Genomic DNA, 21,424 nt, shown 5'->3' with positions numbered 1-21,424 from the left:
TTGCCCCTGTAGGTCAACTGGCGCTTACTCCTGGCAGCTTGCAGAATCTTTTCTTTTGCCTTGACTTTGGACAGGTTCATCACAATGTGTCTTGGAGAAGCTCGGTTAGAGTTGAGGCGACCTGGGGTCCGATATCCCTCTGAAAGCAGTGTGTCAGACTCTTTGGTGATGTTTGGGAAATTTTCTTTTATAATATTCTCTAGTATGGCTTCCATTCCTCTGGGGCATTCTTCTTCCCCTTCTGGAATTCCTATAACTCGTATGTTGGAACGCTTCATAAAGTCCCATAATTCTGACAGTGAACGTTCTGCTTTCTCTCTCTTCTTTTCTGCCTCTTTTACTGTCTGAGTTATCTCAAGAACTTTGTCTTCTACCTCTGAAGACATTTCATTTTCTTTTTTGCTGAATGACTTCTTTTATTAATAATATTTTTTTGAACGTGGTTATATTGGTGACAACCTCCCTCAGTTTTTGTCTAAGAAAGTCTTTATTTCTCCTTTACTTTTATAGGATAACTTCACTAGATAATATAATTCTAGGTTGATGATGTTTTTTATCAGCCCTTTAAATATTTCATCACACACTATTCTTGTTTGCATGGTTTTTGATGAATAGTCCAGTGTAATTCCTATCCTTGTTTCTTGATGAGTAAAGTATTTTTTTGTTGGGCGGCACCTGTGGCTCTGTGAGTAGGGTGCTGGCCCCATATACCGAGGGTAGTGGGTTCAAACCCAGCCCCGGCCAAACTGCAACAAAAAAATAGCCAGGTGTTGTGGCCGGCGCCTGTAGTCCCAGCTGCTCGGGAGGTTGAGGCAAGAGAATCGCGTAAGCCCAGGAGTTGGAGGTTGCTGTGAGACGTCATGGCACTCTACCAAGGGTGGTAAAGTGAGACTGTCTCTACATAAAAAAAGTATTTTTTTGTCTCTGGCTTCTTTTTAAGATTTTCTCTTAGTCTGTTATTTTGTAACTTAACTGTTATATATACACCTAGTGTAGGTTTTTTGGTAATTATCCTGCTTGGTGTTCTCTGACCTATCTGGATATATGTGTTTGGTATCTGTCATTAATTTTGGAAAATCTCAGCCATTAACTTAAGATGTTTCATCTGTTCATTTTTGTCTCCCTTCTTCTAGTATTTCCATTTACACATAGGTTTTACCTTTTGTAATTGTCTCACAGTTCTGGAGTACTCTATTATTATTATCCTTTTTTCTTAATATATTTCAATTCAGGAAATTTTGATTGGAATGTATTCAAGCTCACTAATTTTTTCCTTAATCTGTGGACAAGTATATCAGACACATTCTTTATTTCTATTACAGTGTTTTTAATTTCTAGCATTTTCTTTTGACTCTTTCTTAGAATTTCCATCTCTTTGCTTATGTTACTTGTTTTTACGTGATGTCTACTTTTTCTGTTAGAGCCCTTAACGTACTAATCAGTTATTTTAAGCTACTTGTTATAAAGTTCCAAAATATATGTCCCATATGAGTCTGGTTTCGTTGCTTGCCTTGTCCTTTTTGTTTTTTGGAATGGCTTGGAATTTTTTCTTTGTTTTTGTGAAAGCCAGACAAGACAGGTCAGGTAATAGAACTGAAGATTTAGGCTTTTAGTGTGAGGTTTTATGTTATTTTGGGTGATGGACTGTGTTTAATGTTTTGTGTAACTCAGGTCCCAGAGACTCTGGTTTCTTTTTTTTTTTTTAATTTTTTTGTAGTTATGCTGCTAAATCAGTGTTTTACAACCTTTTTGATGTCACGGCACACTTGAACCTACCTACAGTTTTAACTTCTGTGGCACACTTAAATTATGTTTATTTAAAAAAAAAAAGTAAAAAAAGAATATACTTACTGTGCTTTGAACTTGTTTTGAAAATAATTTAATTATCTTTAAAATTTTCGAGGCACATCTAAGATCCTCTCATGGCACACCAGCATACCTCAGCACAACGGTTGAAAATCACTGTGTTAAATGAATATGGTGTTTCATTGTGGTTTTAATTGCATTTCTTTGATGATATTTCTTTTTTTTTCTGAAACAGAGTCTTACTGTTTTGCCTTCGCTAGAGTGCTATGGCATCACAGCTCACAGCAACCTCAAACTCTTGGGCTTAAGCAATTCTCTTGCCTCAACCTCCCAAGTAGCTGGGATTACAGCCAGAATCGAGACTCTGGTTTCTTTCACCTCTTCTCCCATTGACTGTGGGTTTTCCCAAGAACTCTGACTTAAATAGAATCCATGTGTTCCAGCTTTGTCAGTTGTAATCTACTGTCATATTGGAGTCCTGGTGAGGTGGTGCTGATATGTGGTGGGGGGAAGCACTATATACCATCTTACAGTTAAATCTTAGTTTTTGAGTGTGCCTGAGCCCCTGGGCTGTGACTTGTATTAAAAAGTAATTTAACTATACACTAGATAGGAAGGGTAGAGGTGGGTGGAGTTAGCTGATTGCTTTTCCCCAGGGTCCTATGACAAGGTCAGCTCTAGTAAGGTAATTTTCCAAGGAAGATTTGGTGTTGCTATGGGGACTGCCCTGGGTGGATGTAATTCAGAGTGATTGCTTTCCCCTGGGTCAGTTAAAAAGTGGTTACTTTCCGCCTCCCCCTGACAGATGTGAGGGTACTTTCCCTCTGTTTTTATCTTGAGAACCTGTGGAGTTCCTTCATATTAAACTCAGAAAAGTGAGGGGTCTGCTAAGACTGAGCATGCAGGTGCTTTTAATTCTCAAGCTAGTCTGTGCTCAGCTTCCACAGTTCATTCGTGTCTTCTTCCTGTGCTGCAGCAGCTTCTGTCCTTGGTAAGCCAGCCTCAGCTTGTTATTCTTCGTGTTCATTTGTCTCTCTAGATCAGTGGTTCTCAACCTGTGGGTCGCGACCCACAGGAACTGTATTAAAGGGTCACGGCATTAGGAAGGTTGAGAACCACTGCTCTGCACTGACAAGTGACCAAACTGATCTGTGAAAGGAAAGTCATTGAATTTAAGTTTGTTAGGCTTTTTGTAAGGATGGGTATGATGACTTACAAGCTTTTTACATGTGAGAGCTATAGTCCAGTGGAAGACTATAAAGACAAATCTTGATTCAGACCTCAATTTAATTACTAGCGGTATCTGGTATCCTTCAAGTAGACTTTGTTTTTTTATCATGAAATACACATAATAGTTACAACTTTAACCATTCTTTAGTGTGTGGCATTAAGTGCATTCACATTTTTGTGCAATCATCATCACCATCCATCTGTGGAACTTGTTAATCTTCCCAAACTGAAGCTCTTTACCCATTGAATAATGCAGTAATTTTCCTTTCGCCCTAGTCCCTGGTTACCATCATTCTACTTTCTGTCTGTGAGTTTGACTAAGCATCTCACGTGAGTGAAATCATATATTTGTTCTCTTGTGTCTGGTTTATTTCACTTAGCATAGTGTCTTCAAAGTTAGATATGTTTTTAAGCAGAACCCTTTCTAAAAAAAGAAATTCTTCTTCAGCATGTACCCGAGTTGTTAGAATTGGCTTTTTTTCTGAGCTGTCAGTGTTACTGATTTGTCTAGCATCAGAAGGTAAAGAGCTGGACATGGACTAGGGGTGGGGTAGATACCATGGAATACTATGCAGCCTTAAAGAAAGATGGAGACTTGACCTCTTTCATGTTTACATGGATGGAGCTGGAACATATTCTTCTTAGCAAAGTATCTCAGGAATGGAAGAAAAAGTATCCAATGTACTCAGCCCTACTATGAAGCTAAATTAGAGCTTTCACATGAAGACTATAACCCAACTATAGCACAAGACTATGGGGAAAGGGCCAAGGAAGGGGAAAGGGGGGGGGGGTTTGGTGGAGGGAGGGTAATGGGTGGGGCCACGTCTATGGTGCATCTTAGAATGGGTACAGGCGATTGCACTAATGTACACAGCTATGATTTAACAAGAAAAAAAATTAGATAATTTTTAATTATTTTAGAGTTAAATGTTTCATAATTTGTTACAGGACTTGGAGAGTGTTCTCACGTATTCAAATGAAAATACTAACGTGTACTGCTTATTCTGTCCACCAGTTTGGGTGATGATTGTTCATGACTTGTCTCTGAAAAGGTACTGTTTTATACAGATGAAGATACTTATTTGTGGTGGTTTTTTTGGGGGAACTGGCACCTAGGGTGTTTCTTGCCTTGGATCTTAGTTTCATTCTTTGTCTCTTTCCTTGCTAGCTGTGATGAGTTATGGTTTCTGAATGGACCTTATTCTTTTAGCATATTCATTGTTAAAGGAGTCAGCTTGCCTATACACAAGGAGCTAGTGTGCTCTGATACACGTAGGCCTGGCTGGACCTCCAGCTTTTTATCTAAAATTTAATTTGCTGTTGTTCCACTTTGTTGTTTCCTTAGGTGAAACTTGAATTTGTTTTTGTTGTTGTTGTTTTTTTTTTTTTTAAAGAGAGGATCTTGTTCTGTTGCCAAGGCTAGAATGCAGTGGTTCCATCATAACTCACGATAATCCTGAATTCTGGGATCAAGGATTCTCCTGTCTCAGCCTCCCAAGTAGCTGGGACTATGGGCATGCACCATCACTTTCAGTTAATTAAAAAAAAAAATGTTTTTAAAGAGATATAGCATCTTGGTATGTTGCCCAGGCTAATCTCAAACTCCTGGTCTCAAGCAGTTCTTCCAACTCGGTCTCCCAAAGTGCTAGGATTACACTCTTGAGCCACCATGCCCAACCTGTGAAATAGGAATTTGTTTCTTACTATTTAGAGTAGTAGGGTTTCTTTATTACTAATAATTATATTACATAGGTCTATATTTATTCTCTATTTGATTACACTTAAAGTTCAGGTGATTTCAGAGTGCCTTTTGCAACAGATTTATGAGATCTCTTTTCCTATTATCCTGGAAGAATAAGATTACTTTTGAATTTTTGAGGCTTGTTTCTTTAGAATAAATGGTACTAGATTAGAAGTTTTGAATTCTTTAGTTTGCTTTAGTAACTTACGACAGCAAATAAGCTAATAACAGCTAAGCTGCCTCTAGTATCTACTAGAATGCCCTTTGGAGCAGAACTGTTTATTGCTCATTGCTGTAAACTTGGAACAGTGGTTGGCACATAGTAGAATGTTCAGTAAATATTTATTGAATGAATGAATACTTCATTTTACGAAGCTCTCAGTGTTCAGTTTGTATGTTAGAGAAGTTATAGACTTCAAGTTTTAAAAAATCTGATTAGCTCTGTTCTCTAATTTACCTCCTCCCACTCTTTAATTTACTAATGAATCTAGTATTTCTTAACCATTTCCATTACAGGATGAACTAAGAAGAGGTGATGCATAGTTAATAAGTCAATTTTTTTATGAAGCACCAATTCTTTCTAGGCTTGAGCGAGTCTCCTGCCTCCACTTCCCAAGTAGCTGGGACCACAGGCGCCTGCCACAATGCCTGGCTATTTTGGGGCGGGGGGCAGGAGGTACAGCCATCATTGTTGTTTGGCGGGCCTGGGCTGGATTAAAACCTGCCAGCTCAGGTATATGTGGCTGGTGCCTTAGCCACTTGTGCCACAGGCGCCGAGCCTAAAGTGTCTTTTGAAGAGGGGGTTAATAAACATGTTAGTTTATGATTTCTGTCATCTAGGCTGTAAAAAATTTATTTTTACTGTCTTCCTCATGTAATTGTATTGTTTCTACGAAAAATAAAAAAGATCCTAGTTTACTCTTTATCTGTTACTCGTGCTCAAAAGAGAGCACATTTGAAGCTTATAAATAATTTTTTTTTATTCATTTATTTAAAAAATATTTAGCGTGCCTACTGTAAGTTGGTAGGGAATACTGTGTGGTGGGAATACTTATGAGAAGGACACAAAACTGCTGCTTTTATGGAACTTGCATTCTTTTAGAGGAGATAGAAAAATAAGTAAAATGTAAAATAGATGAAGAGTTCTCTAATGGAATAGATTTTTTTATTTGTGTAGGTTGGACCTAAACATTGTGAGGGAATGAGATGCTGTGTGAGAAACTGTAACAGTGTGCGGTACTTTGATAGTAGCAGTTCGGTAAGCAAGGATGATTGAACTTACAACCCTTGGTCTTAGGAGACTCACACAAGAACTGCAATGCAAAACCATGTTAAGATAACCACAGGCAGTATCAATAGTATGCTTTAAGGCTCCAGAAAAGTCGATTTCTTTACTGCTGGCTGAGTCTGGGCACGGAACAGGTGGACCAAAAGCATAGATAAACTTAGCAACACATGTATTTGGGGAATGGTGACTTTTTTGCAATAGTAGAAATAGGAACGTATATGTTGGGATCTATGGGGAATATCAGGAACAGATACAGGAAAAGTAAATTAAAGATGGATGAATCTCTGGGTGGTTCTATATAGTGGGAGGACAGTGGCATGATTATATTTCTTGTGACTGTGGGAAGGGTGGGTTAAGGCTAGAGCAAGGAGGTACGGGAAAATCGATTTGGAGATTCCAAAATGTAGTCCAGGGCAGGACTACTAGATGTGCTCATGTAGAAGATTGTCATTAACCACCTAATCCCTGTGAAGGGTGCTGACACAAGTCCTTTGTATATCCTGTGAACGGAGTTGTGTGAGGAGCAGCCTATAACCAGCACAGAGGATTCCTTAATTTGAAGGTACTAAAAACTCAAGAAAACGTTTTGTAATTGATAGGATTAGCAGCCTCCTGGGGATGAGTTTTGTGGAATAAAGATAATTATATGTGATTTGAAGTTTGGGGCTCTGTTAGGTCCTGGTCTGGACAATGCTGTTTTCTTGCCACATCTGCTTTTCGTAAACCACTTCATTCAACTTTGATTCCTCTTTGAATATATTTTGGACTAGATAGCCAAGCTAATTATAAGTATCTCTGAAACTAAAGAATTTTTATATGGGGTACGTTAAGTAAAGGAGATGTGGGCTCTATATATACTAAAGTACAGGGATCTTAACATCTGGTCAAAGGTATTCATTTATTATGTCCCAGATTTAGTGTGCTCATTTACCTGATAGGATATTTTAGCTTTTGTTTTATTTCATAATATTTAGTTATAATTCAGTCCTGTATTTCTAGTTAAAACATGAAAAATTTAAACATACCCTAAAATAAAGAGAATAATATAATGAACCCCAATATGCCTAAAAACATTTTCTGGTCTTATTTTATCTGTTTTTCTCTCTCTCTCTATTTTTTACTGGAATATTTTAAAGCAAATGCCAGGTATCTGCCCTCACTACAAATACTTGAGTACTTTAGTAATTTTTGCTCAATACAACCACAATATCGTTACTACATCAAACATTCTTCTTTATCCCAGTTTAATACCATCTAAATGAAATACCCTGAGTTCAGATTTCCCTGTTGGTTTCAAAAAAGGCTTTTTAAAGAAATAGTTGGGTTGTTTGAATTAGGTTACAAATAAATCTTGGGGTTATTTTTATTTTTTTCTTGAGACAGAGTTTCACTTTGTCACCCTTAGTACAGTGCCATGGCATCAGAGCTCACAGCAATGTAAAACTCTTGGGCTCAAATGATCCTCCCAAGTAGCTGGGACTACGGGCACCCACCACAATGCCTGACTTTTTTTTTTTTTTTTTTTTATTAGAGACAGAGTCTCACTTTGTCACCCTCGGTAGAGTGCTATGGCATCACAGCTCATGCAACTTTCAGCTCTTGGGCTTAGGTGATTCTCCCGCCTCAGCCTTCCAAGTAGCTGGGACTACAGGCTCCCTCCACAAGGCCCATCTATTTTTTTGTTGCAGTTTGGCTGGGGCTGGGTTTGAACCCACCACCCTCGGTATATGGGGCCAGTGCTCTACTCACTGAGCCATTTTTAGAGATGGGGTCTTGCGGTTAGGCTGGTCTCAAACTCATAAACTCACGCAGTCCACACACGTTGGCCTCCCAGAGTTCTAGGATTACAGGTGTGAGCCACCGTGCCCTGCCGATTTTCTTTTTCTTTTTTTTTTTTTGAGACAGAGTCTCACTTTGTCAGCCTTGGTAGAGTGCTGTGGCGTCAGAGCTCACAGCAGCCTCAAACTCTTGGGCTTAAGCTATTCTCTTGCCTCAGCCTCCCAAGTAGCTGGGACTATAGGCACCCACCGTAATGCCTGACTGTTTTTTTTTTAGAGATGGGGTCTTGCTCTTAGGCTGGTCTCAAACTCATGAGCTCACACAGTCCACACACCTTGGCCACCTAGAGTTCTAGGATTACAGGTGTGAGCCACTGTGCCCTGCCTATTTTTTGGGGGGGGGGGCGGGGGAGCGGGTTTGAACCCGCCAACCCCAGTGTATGTGGCCGGCGTCCTAACCACTGTGCTATGGGTGAGCTGCCCTGCCTATTTTTAAAGTTGATTATTTTGTAAAGAAAATAAGTATAAGCTATTCCCAGAGAGTGTTGATGTTCTGACAGTCATTCAGTCTGGAATTTAGTTTTGCTTATCTGTACAAGAAGATGTTAAAATAGCTGGTACCTATTTTTGTATGATTTTTTTTTTTAACGTTTTAGGAAATCTTTCTAAAGAGGGGATAAGTGAGTGTGACTTTATTTATCTAGAAGCCTAAAGAGTAGAAGTGTGAGCCGATTTGAGAAGTCTTAGGTTTAGAGGAGATCACTTCTCTGTAAGACAGAGAATCCCCTCCCTCCCCCAAAGGAAAAAACCCACATGGGATTTGGGACTGCTTTTGTAAGTACAGGTACATACAAGTGTATATTATATTGTGTATTTTATTTGTCTGGATTTAGGTTTCTCATATGGAAAATAAGAAATAGGTGATTTCTTAAATTAGTTTAATTTTTCATGTTTTATTTTACATTTATCCTTGACTTTTAACAGGATTCTCAAAGTTGGATTGGTGGAAACAATGAACCGTTGACTGGCTTTACGTGGCGTGGTGGTTGTGAAAGGGAAACAACAGGCATACAAGTTTGGAATGAAGTGTTTGTGATTGACAGACCAAATGGAACGAAAGTAAAGTTCTCTTTATACTCTTTTGGTATTTTTTTCTCCCATATCCTTTCTTGGGCTATTAAAAATGAAAACAACATAGAACTATGTCTGGTAACTTTATTTAACACATGGATTATTATGTCAAAAAGTATACAATATGAGTACTTTTCTTGATTTAATTATTGATTTTCAAATTCCTCTATTTCATATTTGATTTTTATTGTCATTTTTGGTAAATATTTTACTAAGCATTTAAACTCTTAAATTTCTAGGTTGCTGTGCTGCTTATGGATACCCAAGGTGCCTTTGATAGCCAGTCAACTATTAAAGACTGTGCAACGGTGTTTGCTTTGAGCACTATGACTAGCTCCGTCCAGGTGAGACATGTGATCAAGTGATATAATGAGTCCACACAATCCTTTGGGCCTTCCTAAAAATGGCTTTTTTATTTGAGACACGGTGTTGCTTTGTTGCCCTGGTTGGAGTACATGCCTTTTCGCTTGGTCTGATTATAGCACACTATAGCTTTGAACTTCTGGCCTCAGGAAATCCTCCTGTATCGTTCTCCTGAATAGCTGGGACTATAGGCATATGCCACTGTGCCCTGACAAAAGGTCTTTTGATTGAACAGGAAAAAAGGATTAAAATTAAAGAGAATGTTTACATTTCTTATTGGTCATTTACGTTTACATGTTTGGTGTGTTCTGGTTGTGGCTGACAATTTGAAATTTCATACTTTAGATAGTTACAAAGGGAGCAGTAAACCAATAGCCAGTCCTTTTTGTTTTTCAACGTAGGGTGTATGCTTTTAATTTATTTTTTATTTTGGGATAGGGTCTTGCTCTCTTAACTGGGCTAGAGTGCAGTGGTGTCATCATACCTCACTGCAACTTCAAATTTCTGGGCTCAAGTGATCCTCTTGCCTCAGCCTCCCAGATTGCTGGAGCTACAGATGCACACTGTCACACCCAGTTAATTTTTATAATTTTTATAGAGACGGCTTCTCACTATGTTGCTCAGGCTGGTCATGAATTCCTGGCCTCAAGCAGTCCTCCCATGTTGGCCTCCCAAAGTGCTGGGATTATAGGCATGATCTACCACACCCAGCCTATGCTTTTTTTTCCCCCCAAAGGAAAAGATACTGCATGTTATCTGTAATTGGAATCAGGCAGGTAACTGCCAGACACAGTAAGGTATAGATTATATTTTTGTTTTTCAGCTAAACCAAACAAACTGAAGAAATTAAATTCAGAAGTATAATTTTCTATTCAATATCTATGGCAACTAGTATTCTGTTATTTGAAAAAGGACATATAAACATAAGAATTAATTAATACTTAATTTAGGAAACCTAAGTGATGCTTTTAGCACCTGCTTCATTTAGAAAGGAGTAAAATCCCTTCTACATTTCATTTATACTATAATTGTGTTTGGTGTTCTATCAAGTTCTGGTTTCTTTAAGCTAGACCAAGCTTTTCTGTATAATTTAGGTTGACCGAACTACATTATACTATTATCACTTTGTATTCATTTTTCTCTTTTCTTTTTTTGAGATCATTCGCGGTTGGTACATCTCTGGCTGAAAAATGAATTATTGAGCTTTGCTGGTTAGCCCCAGCTGGTGATGGTGTCTTGACAAGTGTGTTTGCGGCTGGCGTTGTTCCTTTCTTTCTTTGGGATGCTGTGCCATTCTCTCCCTCTCCTCCATCTTCCCTTCTTTTAATCCCTGTTCTCTGCTCTTTTCTCATCTCTTCCCCCCACCCACTCTCTTCCCTTTCTGTAATATAAAATAAACTTACACTTTTATATTCTTTAAAAAAAGTATATTTGCAAGTATTTTTAGAAAATGGGGGGATATGCCTTCCTCCTAAGATAAGAAGTTTTTCTTATTGGTGGTAGATTGTAGGTGATACTGTCATAGTGTGCTATGGTTGTTACACTTTCCACTAATGTCTGGAACATAAGACCAGTTTCTCTAAGCTCCATTTCCCTCTTTCCTTAATTTGAAGTATCTAGTTATGAGAGTGGAAAGAAGGTTGGATATTAACGTGAGCTAAAAAACACTTTTCAAAGCCTGACTTCTATTTATTTTAGGGCTGGGGGTCTCTGATACTACTCACTAAAGTGATGCTGTAAGAAACCCTCAAAGTCTTTTAAAATCTTGTTCTACCCTCTTCCCTTATCAGATGGCACAGTAGTGATTTCCTTGAGGCAAGCAGAAACCACCTCTTTTTGTTTATATCCTATAGTCCCTCAGGTTAGCTGGCTCTAGGGTTTGTCATAAATTATAACAAGGGAATTCTGAGTTTTAAAACTTGTGCCTTGTGATCTTCTGTTTTCATTCAGATTTTTGATAGCAGTGGACCTGGTTTTGGACAGTCACTGAAAGCAACACAGGCACTTTCTTTTTTGTGTGTCTGTAACAAAAAGGCATTTATTAAGCACATGTTTGGGCACCAGTCTTTAGACTTAGGGAGCAAGTAGAATATTTGCTCCCTGCAGACCAGCAATAGGTTAAGGCAGCAAAGAGTTTGGAAGCAAATATTAGTTTCAAAGGGGAAAGCTATGACTCAGCCACTTTCTTGGCTTGCCCGTCTCACACGTGGTGGCTGTGTGCAGTCAGTAATGAGATCCAAATGAGATACAATGCATATAGGAAAGTGCTTTGTAACCTATAAATAACCAAGACGATTTAAGATATTTATTATTGCTTTCTTCCTGATCTTTGAGGGTAGTTTTCTTTCCTTATATAAGATATCTGGCTGATAAAGCAATGGCAGATTTATCTTCTTGTCATTTATTCTTTCAACAAATATGTATTAAGCACCTATAAGTACAAGGCAATATACCAAGGGCTAACAATCTAAGTTAAACAAGTCTCCTCTCTCTCTCTCTTTTTTTTTTTTGTAGAGACAGAGTCTCACTTTATGGCCCTCGGTAGAGTGCCGTGGCCTCACACAGCTCACAGCGACCTCCAACTCCTGGGCTTAAGTGATTCTCCTGCCTCAGCCTCCCGAGTAGCTGGGACTACAGGCACCCACCACAACGCCCGGCTATTTTTTTGTTGCAGTTTGGCCGGGGCTGGGTTTGAACCAGCCATATACCCTTGGTATATGGGGCCGGCGCCCTGCTCACTGAGCCACAGGCGCCACCCTCCTCTCTCTTAATTACTTGCAACCTGGCCTTGACAATGAAAAGATCTAGAGCTATTTTCCAAAAGCTGCCCTGCATGGATAAGAATAGGTTGGACTTGTTGTCAGATATTAAGTTTAAATCTAAAGTTTAATCACCTAGGTCATTAATTACCTTTTTTACATGCCCTTTTTGGAATTAGTCAGTAACTGAGAATATCATTTTAGGTTTGTTGGCCTATATTGACTATTTTTGTTCTTGACCGCCAAGTGGTTCAGCAAGATTATCACTTATTTGCTGTTGGAGCAAATTGTTCTATCTTTGGAATAACCCTGTTTGCTCGGATATAAGTTACTTCTTAGTAGAGATGATATCTGTGGATGGCCACTTTTTTCATTTGGCAGCCTAGATTACCTTCTAAAGACTTGTCTTGTAATTACTGAAAGAAAATCTCCGTTTTTTGAAGATATTTAGACCCTCTACTATTAGCTCTGGTCTGTAACTTGGAAACATTCCTAAAAATTCTGGAAAGGGCAAGAGTGCCACCTACTGTTGTTTTATTAGCTTCCACAGACTGGTAAAATTTTAATGTTAAATTATTAAGACTGTGGGCTGGGTGCCTGTAGCTCAGCGGCTAGGGTGCCAGCCACATACACTGGAGCTGATGGGTGTGAACCTAACTCAGGCCTGCCAAACAACAATGACAGCTACAACCAAAAAATAGCTGGGCAGTGTCGCATGCGCCTTTACTCCCAGCTACTTGGGAGGCTGAGGCAAGAGAATCACTTAAGCCCAAGAGTTTGAGGTTGCTGTGAGCTGTGACGCCATGGCACTCTACCGAAGGTGACATAATGAGACTCTGTCTCTGATGAATATGCTTTTCCGCGCGGCAGCCGAGGGAGGACGATTCGGGAATAACTGCTAGCTATGCGGGTGGGCGGGAAGAACCGTTAGCTATGCGGGTGGGAAAGCGGCTGAGCCTGCGAAACGGTAGCTGGGCTCTTGGAGGTGAGAGCCATCGCGGTCTTAGTTCCTCCTCTCCTACGTGCCGGGCTCTCGCTTCGTTGGTACCGAGCGCGGCGCCGCCTTGGTCCGGCCCAGCCGAGCAGCCGGCGCCGCAGATTTGGCCCAGGAGGCGACACTCCCCGCGCGGTCAGGGGCCACCTGAGCCGGCGCGTTTGTGAGCAACCACCTGGAAGTCTTAGCGCAGCCTACTCCGTAAGCGCTGATTTTGACTGTGAGCCCAGAAGTTAGTATAAAGGGCCTTGCGACTCGGGAACCCAAGGTGCCTGGAAGGAACGGCCAGGGAGATGGGTGTTTCCGGACGTGAATCAGTGAACTGCCGGGAGACTGGAAAACATGCTGCCAATTCAAAAACGTTTAAAAATGGTCTGACAAATCCTATGAGTTTTGAAGGTGTGTGAAGGTCATTGTGACAGATGTTTTCCAAAAGCTTAACAGAAAATGGCAATGAAAAAGTAGAACCACCACTGCATATATTGAGGTAGCTGCACATGGATGTCCTTTAGCTGCAGTTTTTTGAAATACTCCTTTGTTGCCTCAGAGGTGTGCCATGCAATCAAGAGCCCCACAATTGAACAAGCGGGCAGAAATTAAAGGCCCTCCCACTACACTCCACGGGAGAGACCTTCTAAAAACTGGACCTACCTCCCCTACTGGGGTGCCGTGGCATTCTCCTGCCAGACATAGGGCTGAATAAAACTTTGGGAATCCTTTGCCGGCAACCCTGAATCCCCGGCGCTCCCCTCCCGCCCACTGAGGTCTGGAGGCCTGTCCCCCAGGACTTCGGATCCTTGGGTGATTTCTCAAGGGGAGTGGACAGTCCCCGAGTTGCGACTGGTCAGCATTGACTCTGAGGCGCGCAAGTGAGGAGAGGGGACCGGGCTGAGGGGGAGTCACGCCTCGCGGCACTTCCCTGCGGTGCAGTGCAGCAACCCTCCCTGGGCATACGGGGCCCAAGACTGAATAAGTCTCTGGCCTCCCCGCTGAGAGCTGAGAGCCCCTACTCTCACTCGGGGTCTGAGGGCCTATCCCTCAGGAGTTCGGCTCCTTGGGTGATTTCTCGAGGGGAGTGCACAGTGCCTGAGCTGCGTCAGGTCAGCGCTGACTCTGGGATACGTGAGTGAGGAGAGGGCACTCTGCTGAGGGGAAATCAAGCCTTGGCGGCACTTCCCTGCGGTGCAGTGCAGGAGCCCTCCCCGGACCGTAGTATTGCGTAAAACTGAATGAAACTCTAGCTTCCCCCCCCCCCACTCCCAATCGGGGTCTGGGGGCCCATACCCCAAGAGTTCTGATTCTTGGGGGGTCTCTTAAGGGGTGTGGACCCAGCACAAACTGCGGCCGCTCAGTGCTGACTCTGGGGCGCGGGACAGAGGAGAAAAGGGTCGCCTGAGTGCCCACACCAGAGCAGCAGTTCCCTGGAGGTAGATCAACAGCCGTTTTTTCTTTAATGGCAGAACGCTCACTTCTGGATATTCTGAGGCCACACCCCCTGTCTCCCTGGGCAACCAGAGGAGGCCACCGGTGACCCGGCTCACAAACCCGGGAAGCTTCCAGGGCGGGGCCGACCCAGAGAGGTGTTCAGACGCAATTCTCCAGCAGCAAAGACGTTTGAACTCAAAACAGCCCGTCTTCTGTAGGCTACGACAGGAACAGAGACAGAACCTCACAAAGTTGTCTGTTCTGTTCTGTTCTGTTAGCAGCATCCATCAGGGACGGGGCTAAGCCTGAGTGAACACCTCCTTCCCATCACCTGCATCAAACACTCAAAGATGTCAGGCCCCATCTCCTCCTGCTAGATAGCGGCAGTCTGCGGGGGCCTGGCAGACTTCCTTCTGATTCAGGCAGGTGCAAACCCCTGGAGTGTCTGTTCACTGCAGGCAACTGGGTTAGCCATCTGCAGAGATACCAGTGACTGGGTCCGACGAGGGGCAAAGTGGGGAAGGAGACGTCAACCTTCCCAGACTGCTCTGTTTGCTGGGTGGCTCCTCCTGACTCCATGCTGCACTGGGGTGAGCTGTGTCAGAGGAGTCACCAGGCCCCTGTGATCCAGTTCCCAGAGACCTCTTGAACCCTTCCACCCGAGACAAGTGCCGATTGAGACAGTTGATTTGGACCTTTTGAACTAGGCTAATAGACTGAGGACTTTTCAGGCGGTGCCCTGGGTGTGCAGTTGTAGGAAGGTTTGATTCTCCTTTTCCAACTGGGGCCAGAGGTGGGCAGGCGGGGTGACTTAATTGCTGATTTTTCCACACAGCTGAGATTTCAAGACAGAGTAGAAGTTGCAATAGGATCGAACAGAAACCAGCTGAAAACAAGACAGAACCACTTTGCTCCACCACACCAGACAGGGCCCCAGTTTCTCAGGCCACAACACTGTACGGCCCTCGATAAAACCCCAGGGGAAAAACCAAAGGGAGTAAACCATGGGGCGGAATCAGCGGAAAAACTCTGGTAACATGAATAACCAGAATAGATCAACCCCCCCAAGAAAAGATACGGCAGATGTGATTGAAGATCCCATTCATAAACAACTGGCTGAGATGTCAGAAGTTGAATTCAGAATTTGGTTTGCAGACAAGATTAATAAAATGGAATTAGGAATTCGAGGAGAAATTCAAAAATTGTCTCAAGAATTTAACGAATTTAAAGACAAAACCACCAAAGACTTAGACACACTGAAACAAGAACTTACAGCCCTCAAAGATATGAAAAATACAGTAGAATCCCTCAGTAACAGAATGGAGCAAGCAGAAGAAAGGATTTCTGACATTGAAGATAAAGTCTTCGAACGCTCCCAATCTCTCAAAGAGGAAGAGAAATGGAGAGCAAAAACGGATCACTCACTCAGAGAACTCTCAGATAATTAAAAAAAAAACAACATAAGGGTTATAGGAATTTCGGAGAACGATGAAGTGGCTGCCAAGGGCACAGAGGCCCTTCTACATGAAATTATGAAAGAAAATTTTCCAGACATGCCTAGAGAATCTGAAATTCAGATAGCAGACAGCTTCAGAACCCCAGCACGATTCAACCCCAATAAGCCATCTCCCAGACATATCATAGTTAGCTTCACTAAAGTTAACATGAAAGAGAAGATTCTCAAAGCAGCCCGGCGAAAGAAAACTATAACGTACAAAGGTAAGAATATTAGAATAACTGCAGATCTCTCTGCTGAAACTTTTCAAGCCAGAAGAGGCTGGTCATCAACTTTTAATCTCCTAAAGCAAAAAAACTTTCAACCCAGGATCTTGTATCCAGCTAAACTGAGTTTCATCTATGATGGAGAAATTAAATACTTCAATGACATTCATATGTTGAAAAAATTTGCCATAAGTAAACCAGCTCTTCAGGATGTTCTCAGACCTATCCTCCACAATGACCAACCCAATCCTATACCACAAAAGTAAACTCACTCAGAAACTTCGGATCAAACTCCAACTTCCACACTGGCGAAAGGATTAAAAATGTCCACTGGACCTTTGAAAAACTCGATACCCAAAATTCCACCAGACTTATCAATACTCTCCATCAATGTGAATGGCTTAAACTGTCCTCTAAAGAGGCATAGGTTAGCTGACTGGATACAAAAACTCAAGCCAGATATTTGTTGCATACAAGAGTCACATCTCAACTTAAAAGACAAATACAGACTCAGGGTGAAAGGATGGTCATCCATATTTCAGGCAAATGGTAATCAGAAAAAAGCAAGTGTTGCAATCTTATTTGCAGATACAGTAGGCTTTAAACCATCAAAAGTAAGGAAGGACAAGAATGGTCACTTCATATTTGTTAAGGGTAATACTCAATATGACGAGATCTCAATTATTAATATCTATGCACCCAACCAGAATGCACCTCAATTTATAAGAGAAACTCTAACAGACATGAGTAACTTGATTTCCTCCAGCTCCATAATCGTTGGAGATTTCAACACTCCCTTGGCAGTGTTGGATCGATCCTCCAGCAAGAAGCTGAGCAAAGAAATCTTAGATTTAAACCTAACCATCCAATATTTAGATTTAGCAGACATCTACAGAACATTTCATCCCAACAAAACTGAATACACATACTTCTCATCAGCCCACGGAACTTACTCCAAAATTGATCACATTTTAGGTCACAAGTCTAACCTCAGTAAATTTAAAGGAATAGAAATTATTCCATGCATCTTCTCGGACCATCATGGAATAAAACTTGAATTGAGTAACAACAGGAATCTGCATACCCATACAAAAACATGGAAGTTAAATAACCTTATGCTGAATGATAGCTGGGTCAGAGATGAGATTAAGAAAGAAATCACCAATTTTTTGGAACAAAACGACAATGAAGACACAAACTATCAGAACCTCTGGGACACTGCAAAGGCAGTTCTAAGAGGGAAATTTATAGCACTGCAAGCCTTCCTCAAGAGAACGGAAAGAGAGGAAGTTAACAACTTAATGGGACATCTCACGCAACTGGAAAAAGAAGAACATTCCAACCCCAAACCCAGTAGAAGAAAAGAAATAACCAAAATTAGAGCAGAATTAAATGAAATTGAAAACAAGAATAATACAACAGATCAATAAATCAAAAAGCTGGTTTTTTGAAAAGGTCAATAAAATAGATAAACCTCTGGCCAACCTAATCAGGAAAAAAAGAGTAAAATCTCTAATATCATCAATCAGAAACAACAAAGACGAAATAACCACAGACTCATCAGAAATCCAAAAAATCCTTAATGAATATTACAAGAAACTTTATTCTCAGAAATATGAAAATCTGAAGGAAATAGACCGATACTTGGAAGCACACCACCTTCCAAGACTTAACCAGAATCAAGTGGAAATGTTGAACAGACCCATATCAAGTTCAGAAATAGCATCAACTATACAAAACCTCCCTAAAAAGAAAAGCCCGGGACCAGATGGTTTCACGTCAGAATTCTACCAAACCTTTAAAGAGGAATTAGTACCTATATTACTCAACCTGTTCGAACATGTAGAAAAAGAAGGAAGACTACCCAACACGTTCTATGAAGCAAACATCACCCTGATCCCCAAACCAGGAAAAGACCCAACAAGAAAAGAAAATTATAGACCAATATCACTAATGAATATAGATGCAAAAATATTCAACAAGATCCTAACAAACAGAATCCAGCAACACATCAAACAAATTATACATCATGACCAAGTTGGTTTTATCCCAGGGTGCCAAGGCTGGTTCAATATACATAAATCTATAAATGTAATTCAGCACATAAACAAATTAAAAAACAAAGACAATATGATTCTCTCAATTGATGCAGAAAAAGCTTTTGATAATATCCAGCATCCCTTCATGATCAGAACACTCAAGAAAATTGGTCTAGAAGGGACTTTTCTTAAACTGATAGAGACCATCTACAGCAAACCCACAGCCAATATCATATTGAATGGAGTTAAATTGGAATCATTTCCACTCAGATCAGGAACCAGACAAGGCTGCCCATTGTCTCCATTGCTTTTCAACATTGTAATGGAAGTTTTAGCCACCGCAATTAGGGAAGAAAAGGCGATCAAGGGTATCCATATAGGGTCAGAAGAGATCAAACTCTCGCTCTTCGCAGATGATATGATTGTGTATCTGGAAAACACTAGGGACTCTACTACAAAACTCCTAGAAGTGATCAAGGAATACAGCAGCGTCTCAGGTTACAAAATCAACATTCATAAATCGGTAGCCTTTATATACACCAACAACAGTCAAATTGAAAAAGCAGTTAAGGACTCTATCCCATTCACAGTAGTGCCAAAGAAGATGAAATATTTGGGAATTTACCTAACAAAAGACGTGAAAGATCTCTATAAAGAGAACTATGAAACTCTAAGAAAAGAAATAGCTGAAAATGTTAACAAATGGAAAAACATACCATGCTCATGGCTAGGAAGAATCAACATTATCAAAATGTCCATACTACCCAAAGCAATATATAATTTCAACGCACTCCCTATTAAAGCTCCACTGTCATATTTTAAAGATCTTGAAAAAACATTACTTCGTTTTATATGGAATCAGAAAAAACCTCGAATAGCCAAGACATTACTCAGAAATAAAAACAAAACAGGAGGAATCACACTACCAGACCTCAGACTTTACTACAAATCGATAGTGATCAAAACAGCATGGTATTGGCACAAAAACAGAGAAGTAGATAATCTGGAATAGAATAGAGAACCAAGAGATGAATCCAGCTACTTACCGCTATTTGATTTTTGACAAGCCAATTAAAAACATTCAGTGGGGAAAAGATTCCCTATTTAACAAGTGGTGCTGGGTGAACTGGCTGGCAACCTGCAGAAGACTGAAATTGGACCCACACCTTTCACCATTAACTAAGATAGACTCTCATTGGATTAAAGATTTAAACTTAAGACATGAAACTATAAAAATACTAGAGGAGAATGCAGGGAAAACCCTTGAAGAAATTGGTCTGGGTGAGTATTTCATGAGGAGAACCCCCCGGGCAATTGAAGCAGCTTCAAAAATACACTACTGGGACTTGATCAAACTAAAAAGCTTCTGCACAGCTAAGAACACAGTAAGCAGAGCAAGCAGACAGCCCTCAGAATGGGAGAAGATATTTGCAGGGTATAACTCTGACAAAGGTTTAATAACCAGAATCCACAGAGAACTCAAACGCATCAGCAAGAAAAACACAAGGGATCCCATCGCAGGCTGGGCAAGGGATTTGAAGAGAAACTTCTCTGAAGAAGACAGGCGCACGGCCTTCAGACATATGAAAAAATGCTCATCATCTTTAATCATCAGAGAAATGCAAATCAAAACTACTTTGAGATATCATCTAACTCCAGTGAGACTAGCCTATATCTAGTCTCAAGACCAGAGATGTTGGCATGGATGTGGAGAAAAGGGAACACTTCTGCACTGCTGGTGGGAATGCAAATTAATACATTCGTTTTGGAAAGATATATGGAGAACACTCAGAGATCTAAAAATAGATCTGCCATTCAATCCTGTAATTCCTCTGCTGGGCATATACCCAGAAGACCAGAAATCACAACATAACAAAGATATTTGTACCAGAATGTTTATTGCAGCCCAATTCATAATAGCTAAGTCATGGAAAAAGCCCAAGTGCCCATCGATCCACGAATGGATTAATAAATTGTGGTATATGTATACCATGGAATACTATGCAGCCTTAAAGAAAGATGGAGACTTTACCTCTTTCATGTTTACATGGATGGAGCTGGAACATATTCTTCTTAGTAAAGTATCCCAAGAATGGAAGAAAAAATACCCAATGTACACAGCCCTACTATGAAACTAATTTGGGACTCTCACATGAAAGCTATAACCCAGCTACAACTTAACAATAGGGGGAAGTGGGAAAGGGGGGGGTGGGTAGAGGGAGGGGAATCGGTGGGATCACACCTGTGGTGCATATTGCAGGGGTATTTGCGTAACTTGGTAAATGTAGAATGTAAATGTTTTGGCACAGTAACTGAGATAACGCCGGAAAGGCTATGTTAACCACTGTGATAAAAATGTGTCAAATGGTTTATGAAGTGAGTGTGTGATGCCCCATAATCATATCATTGTATACAGTTATGATTTAATAAAAAAAAAATTTGTTTTACTGTAAAAAAAAAAAAAAAAGACTGATAAATATAAGGAAAGGAGAAACTATATTAGCGTCAATGGTATATGAGGAATCTACCAAATAACTGTTGTAGTCTGATTATATGCCGAGGAGGAATTTATCTTTGTAGAACTATTGCTCCTCACGTTCACTGACTTGGAAAAATGATGTGGAAACAGGCTTCACTTTTTTTAAATGATCATAGCATTAAAAAAATTTATTTTAAGGAGAAAAAGAAACCTAACTATGTAATACACGTTTTTTTAAAAAATGTCTACCACTTTAGACCATGAATATGCATGTGTTCATGATTTTTTACGTATTTTACCACCACTGCTTCTTCCTTAATGTTTTATCTTGACCATTAGGAAAAAAGAGAATCCTTTTTATGGGCCACTGGTTGAATAATGACTTAAATGGTTCATTTGTGCTGAGGTACAAGGTAACCTTTATTCCCACACGTAAAGTTTACACATAAGCTGGGTATTCAAAATAAAATGTTAATAAAAAACAAATTTTGTTTTAACAGGTATATAATCTGTCTCAGAATATTCAAGAAGATGATCTTCAACACTTGCAAGTATGTATGTCTCAAAGAAAATATGCCAGAGTTTTGAATATTTAATTCTCACTTTATTGTGAATTCACACTTAGAGGCCTATAAAATTGTTAAAAAAGATCGAAAGTTATATGGGTTA

At 40.4% G+C, this 21,424-nt stretch overlaps 1 protein-coding gene across 2 annotated transcripts in view; it reads left to right on the top strand.

Annotated features, from left to right (window-relative positions):
* Positions 1–21,424, top strand: part of ATL2 (atlastin GTPase 2) — an 83,200-nt gene that overhangs the window by 48,477 nt on the left and 13,299 nt on the right. For both annotated transcript variants that reach the window (XM_053587715.1, XM_053587717.1), the window contains exons 3-5: positions 8,828–8,962; positions 9,214–9,318; positions 21,256–21,306. In XM_053587715.1, coding sequence (XP_053443690.1) covers positions 8,828–8,962; positions 9,214–9,318; positions 21,256–21,306 — 291 coding nt within the window. The remainder of the gene's footprint in view (positions 1–8,827; positions 8,963–9,213; positions 9,319–21,255; positions 21,307–21,424) is intronic.

Source organism: Nycticebus coucang, chromosome 4 (genome assembly GCF_027406575.1).
Source record: "Nycticebus coucang isolate mNycCou1 chromosome 4, mNycCou1.pri, whole genome shotgun sequence".
Classification (NCBI taxonomy): Eukaryota; Metazoa; Chordata; class Mammalia; order Primates; family Lorisidae; genus Nycticebus; species Nycticebus coucang.
Note: the sequence above shows the minus strand (reverse complement) of the source record. Positions and strands in the feature narration are given on the sequence as shown.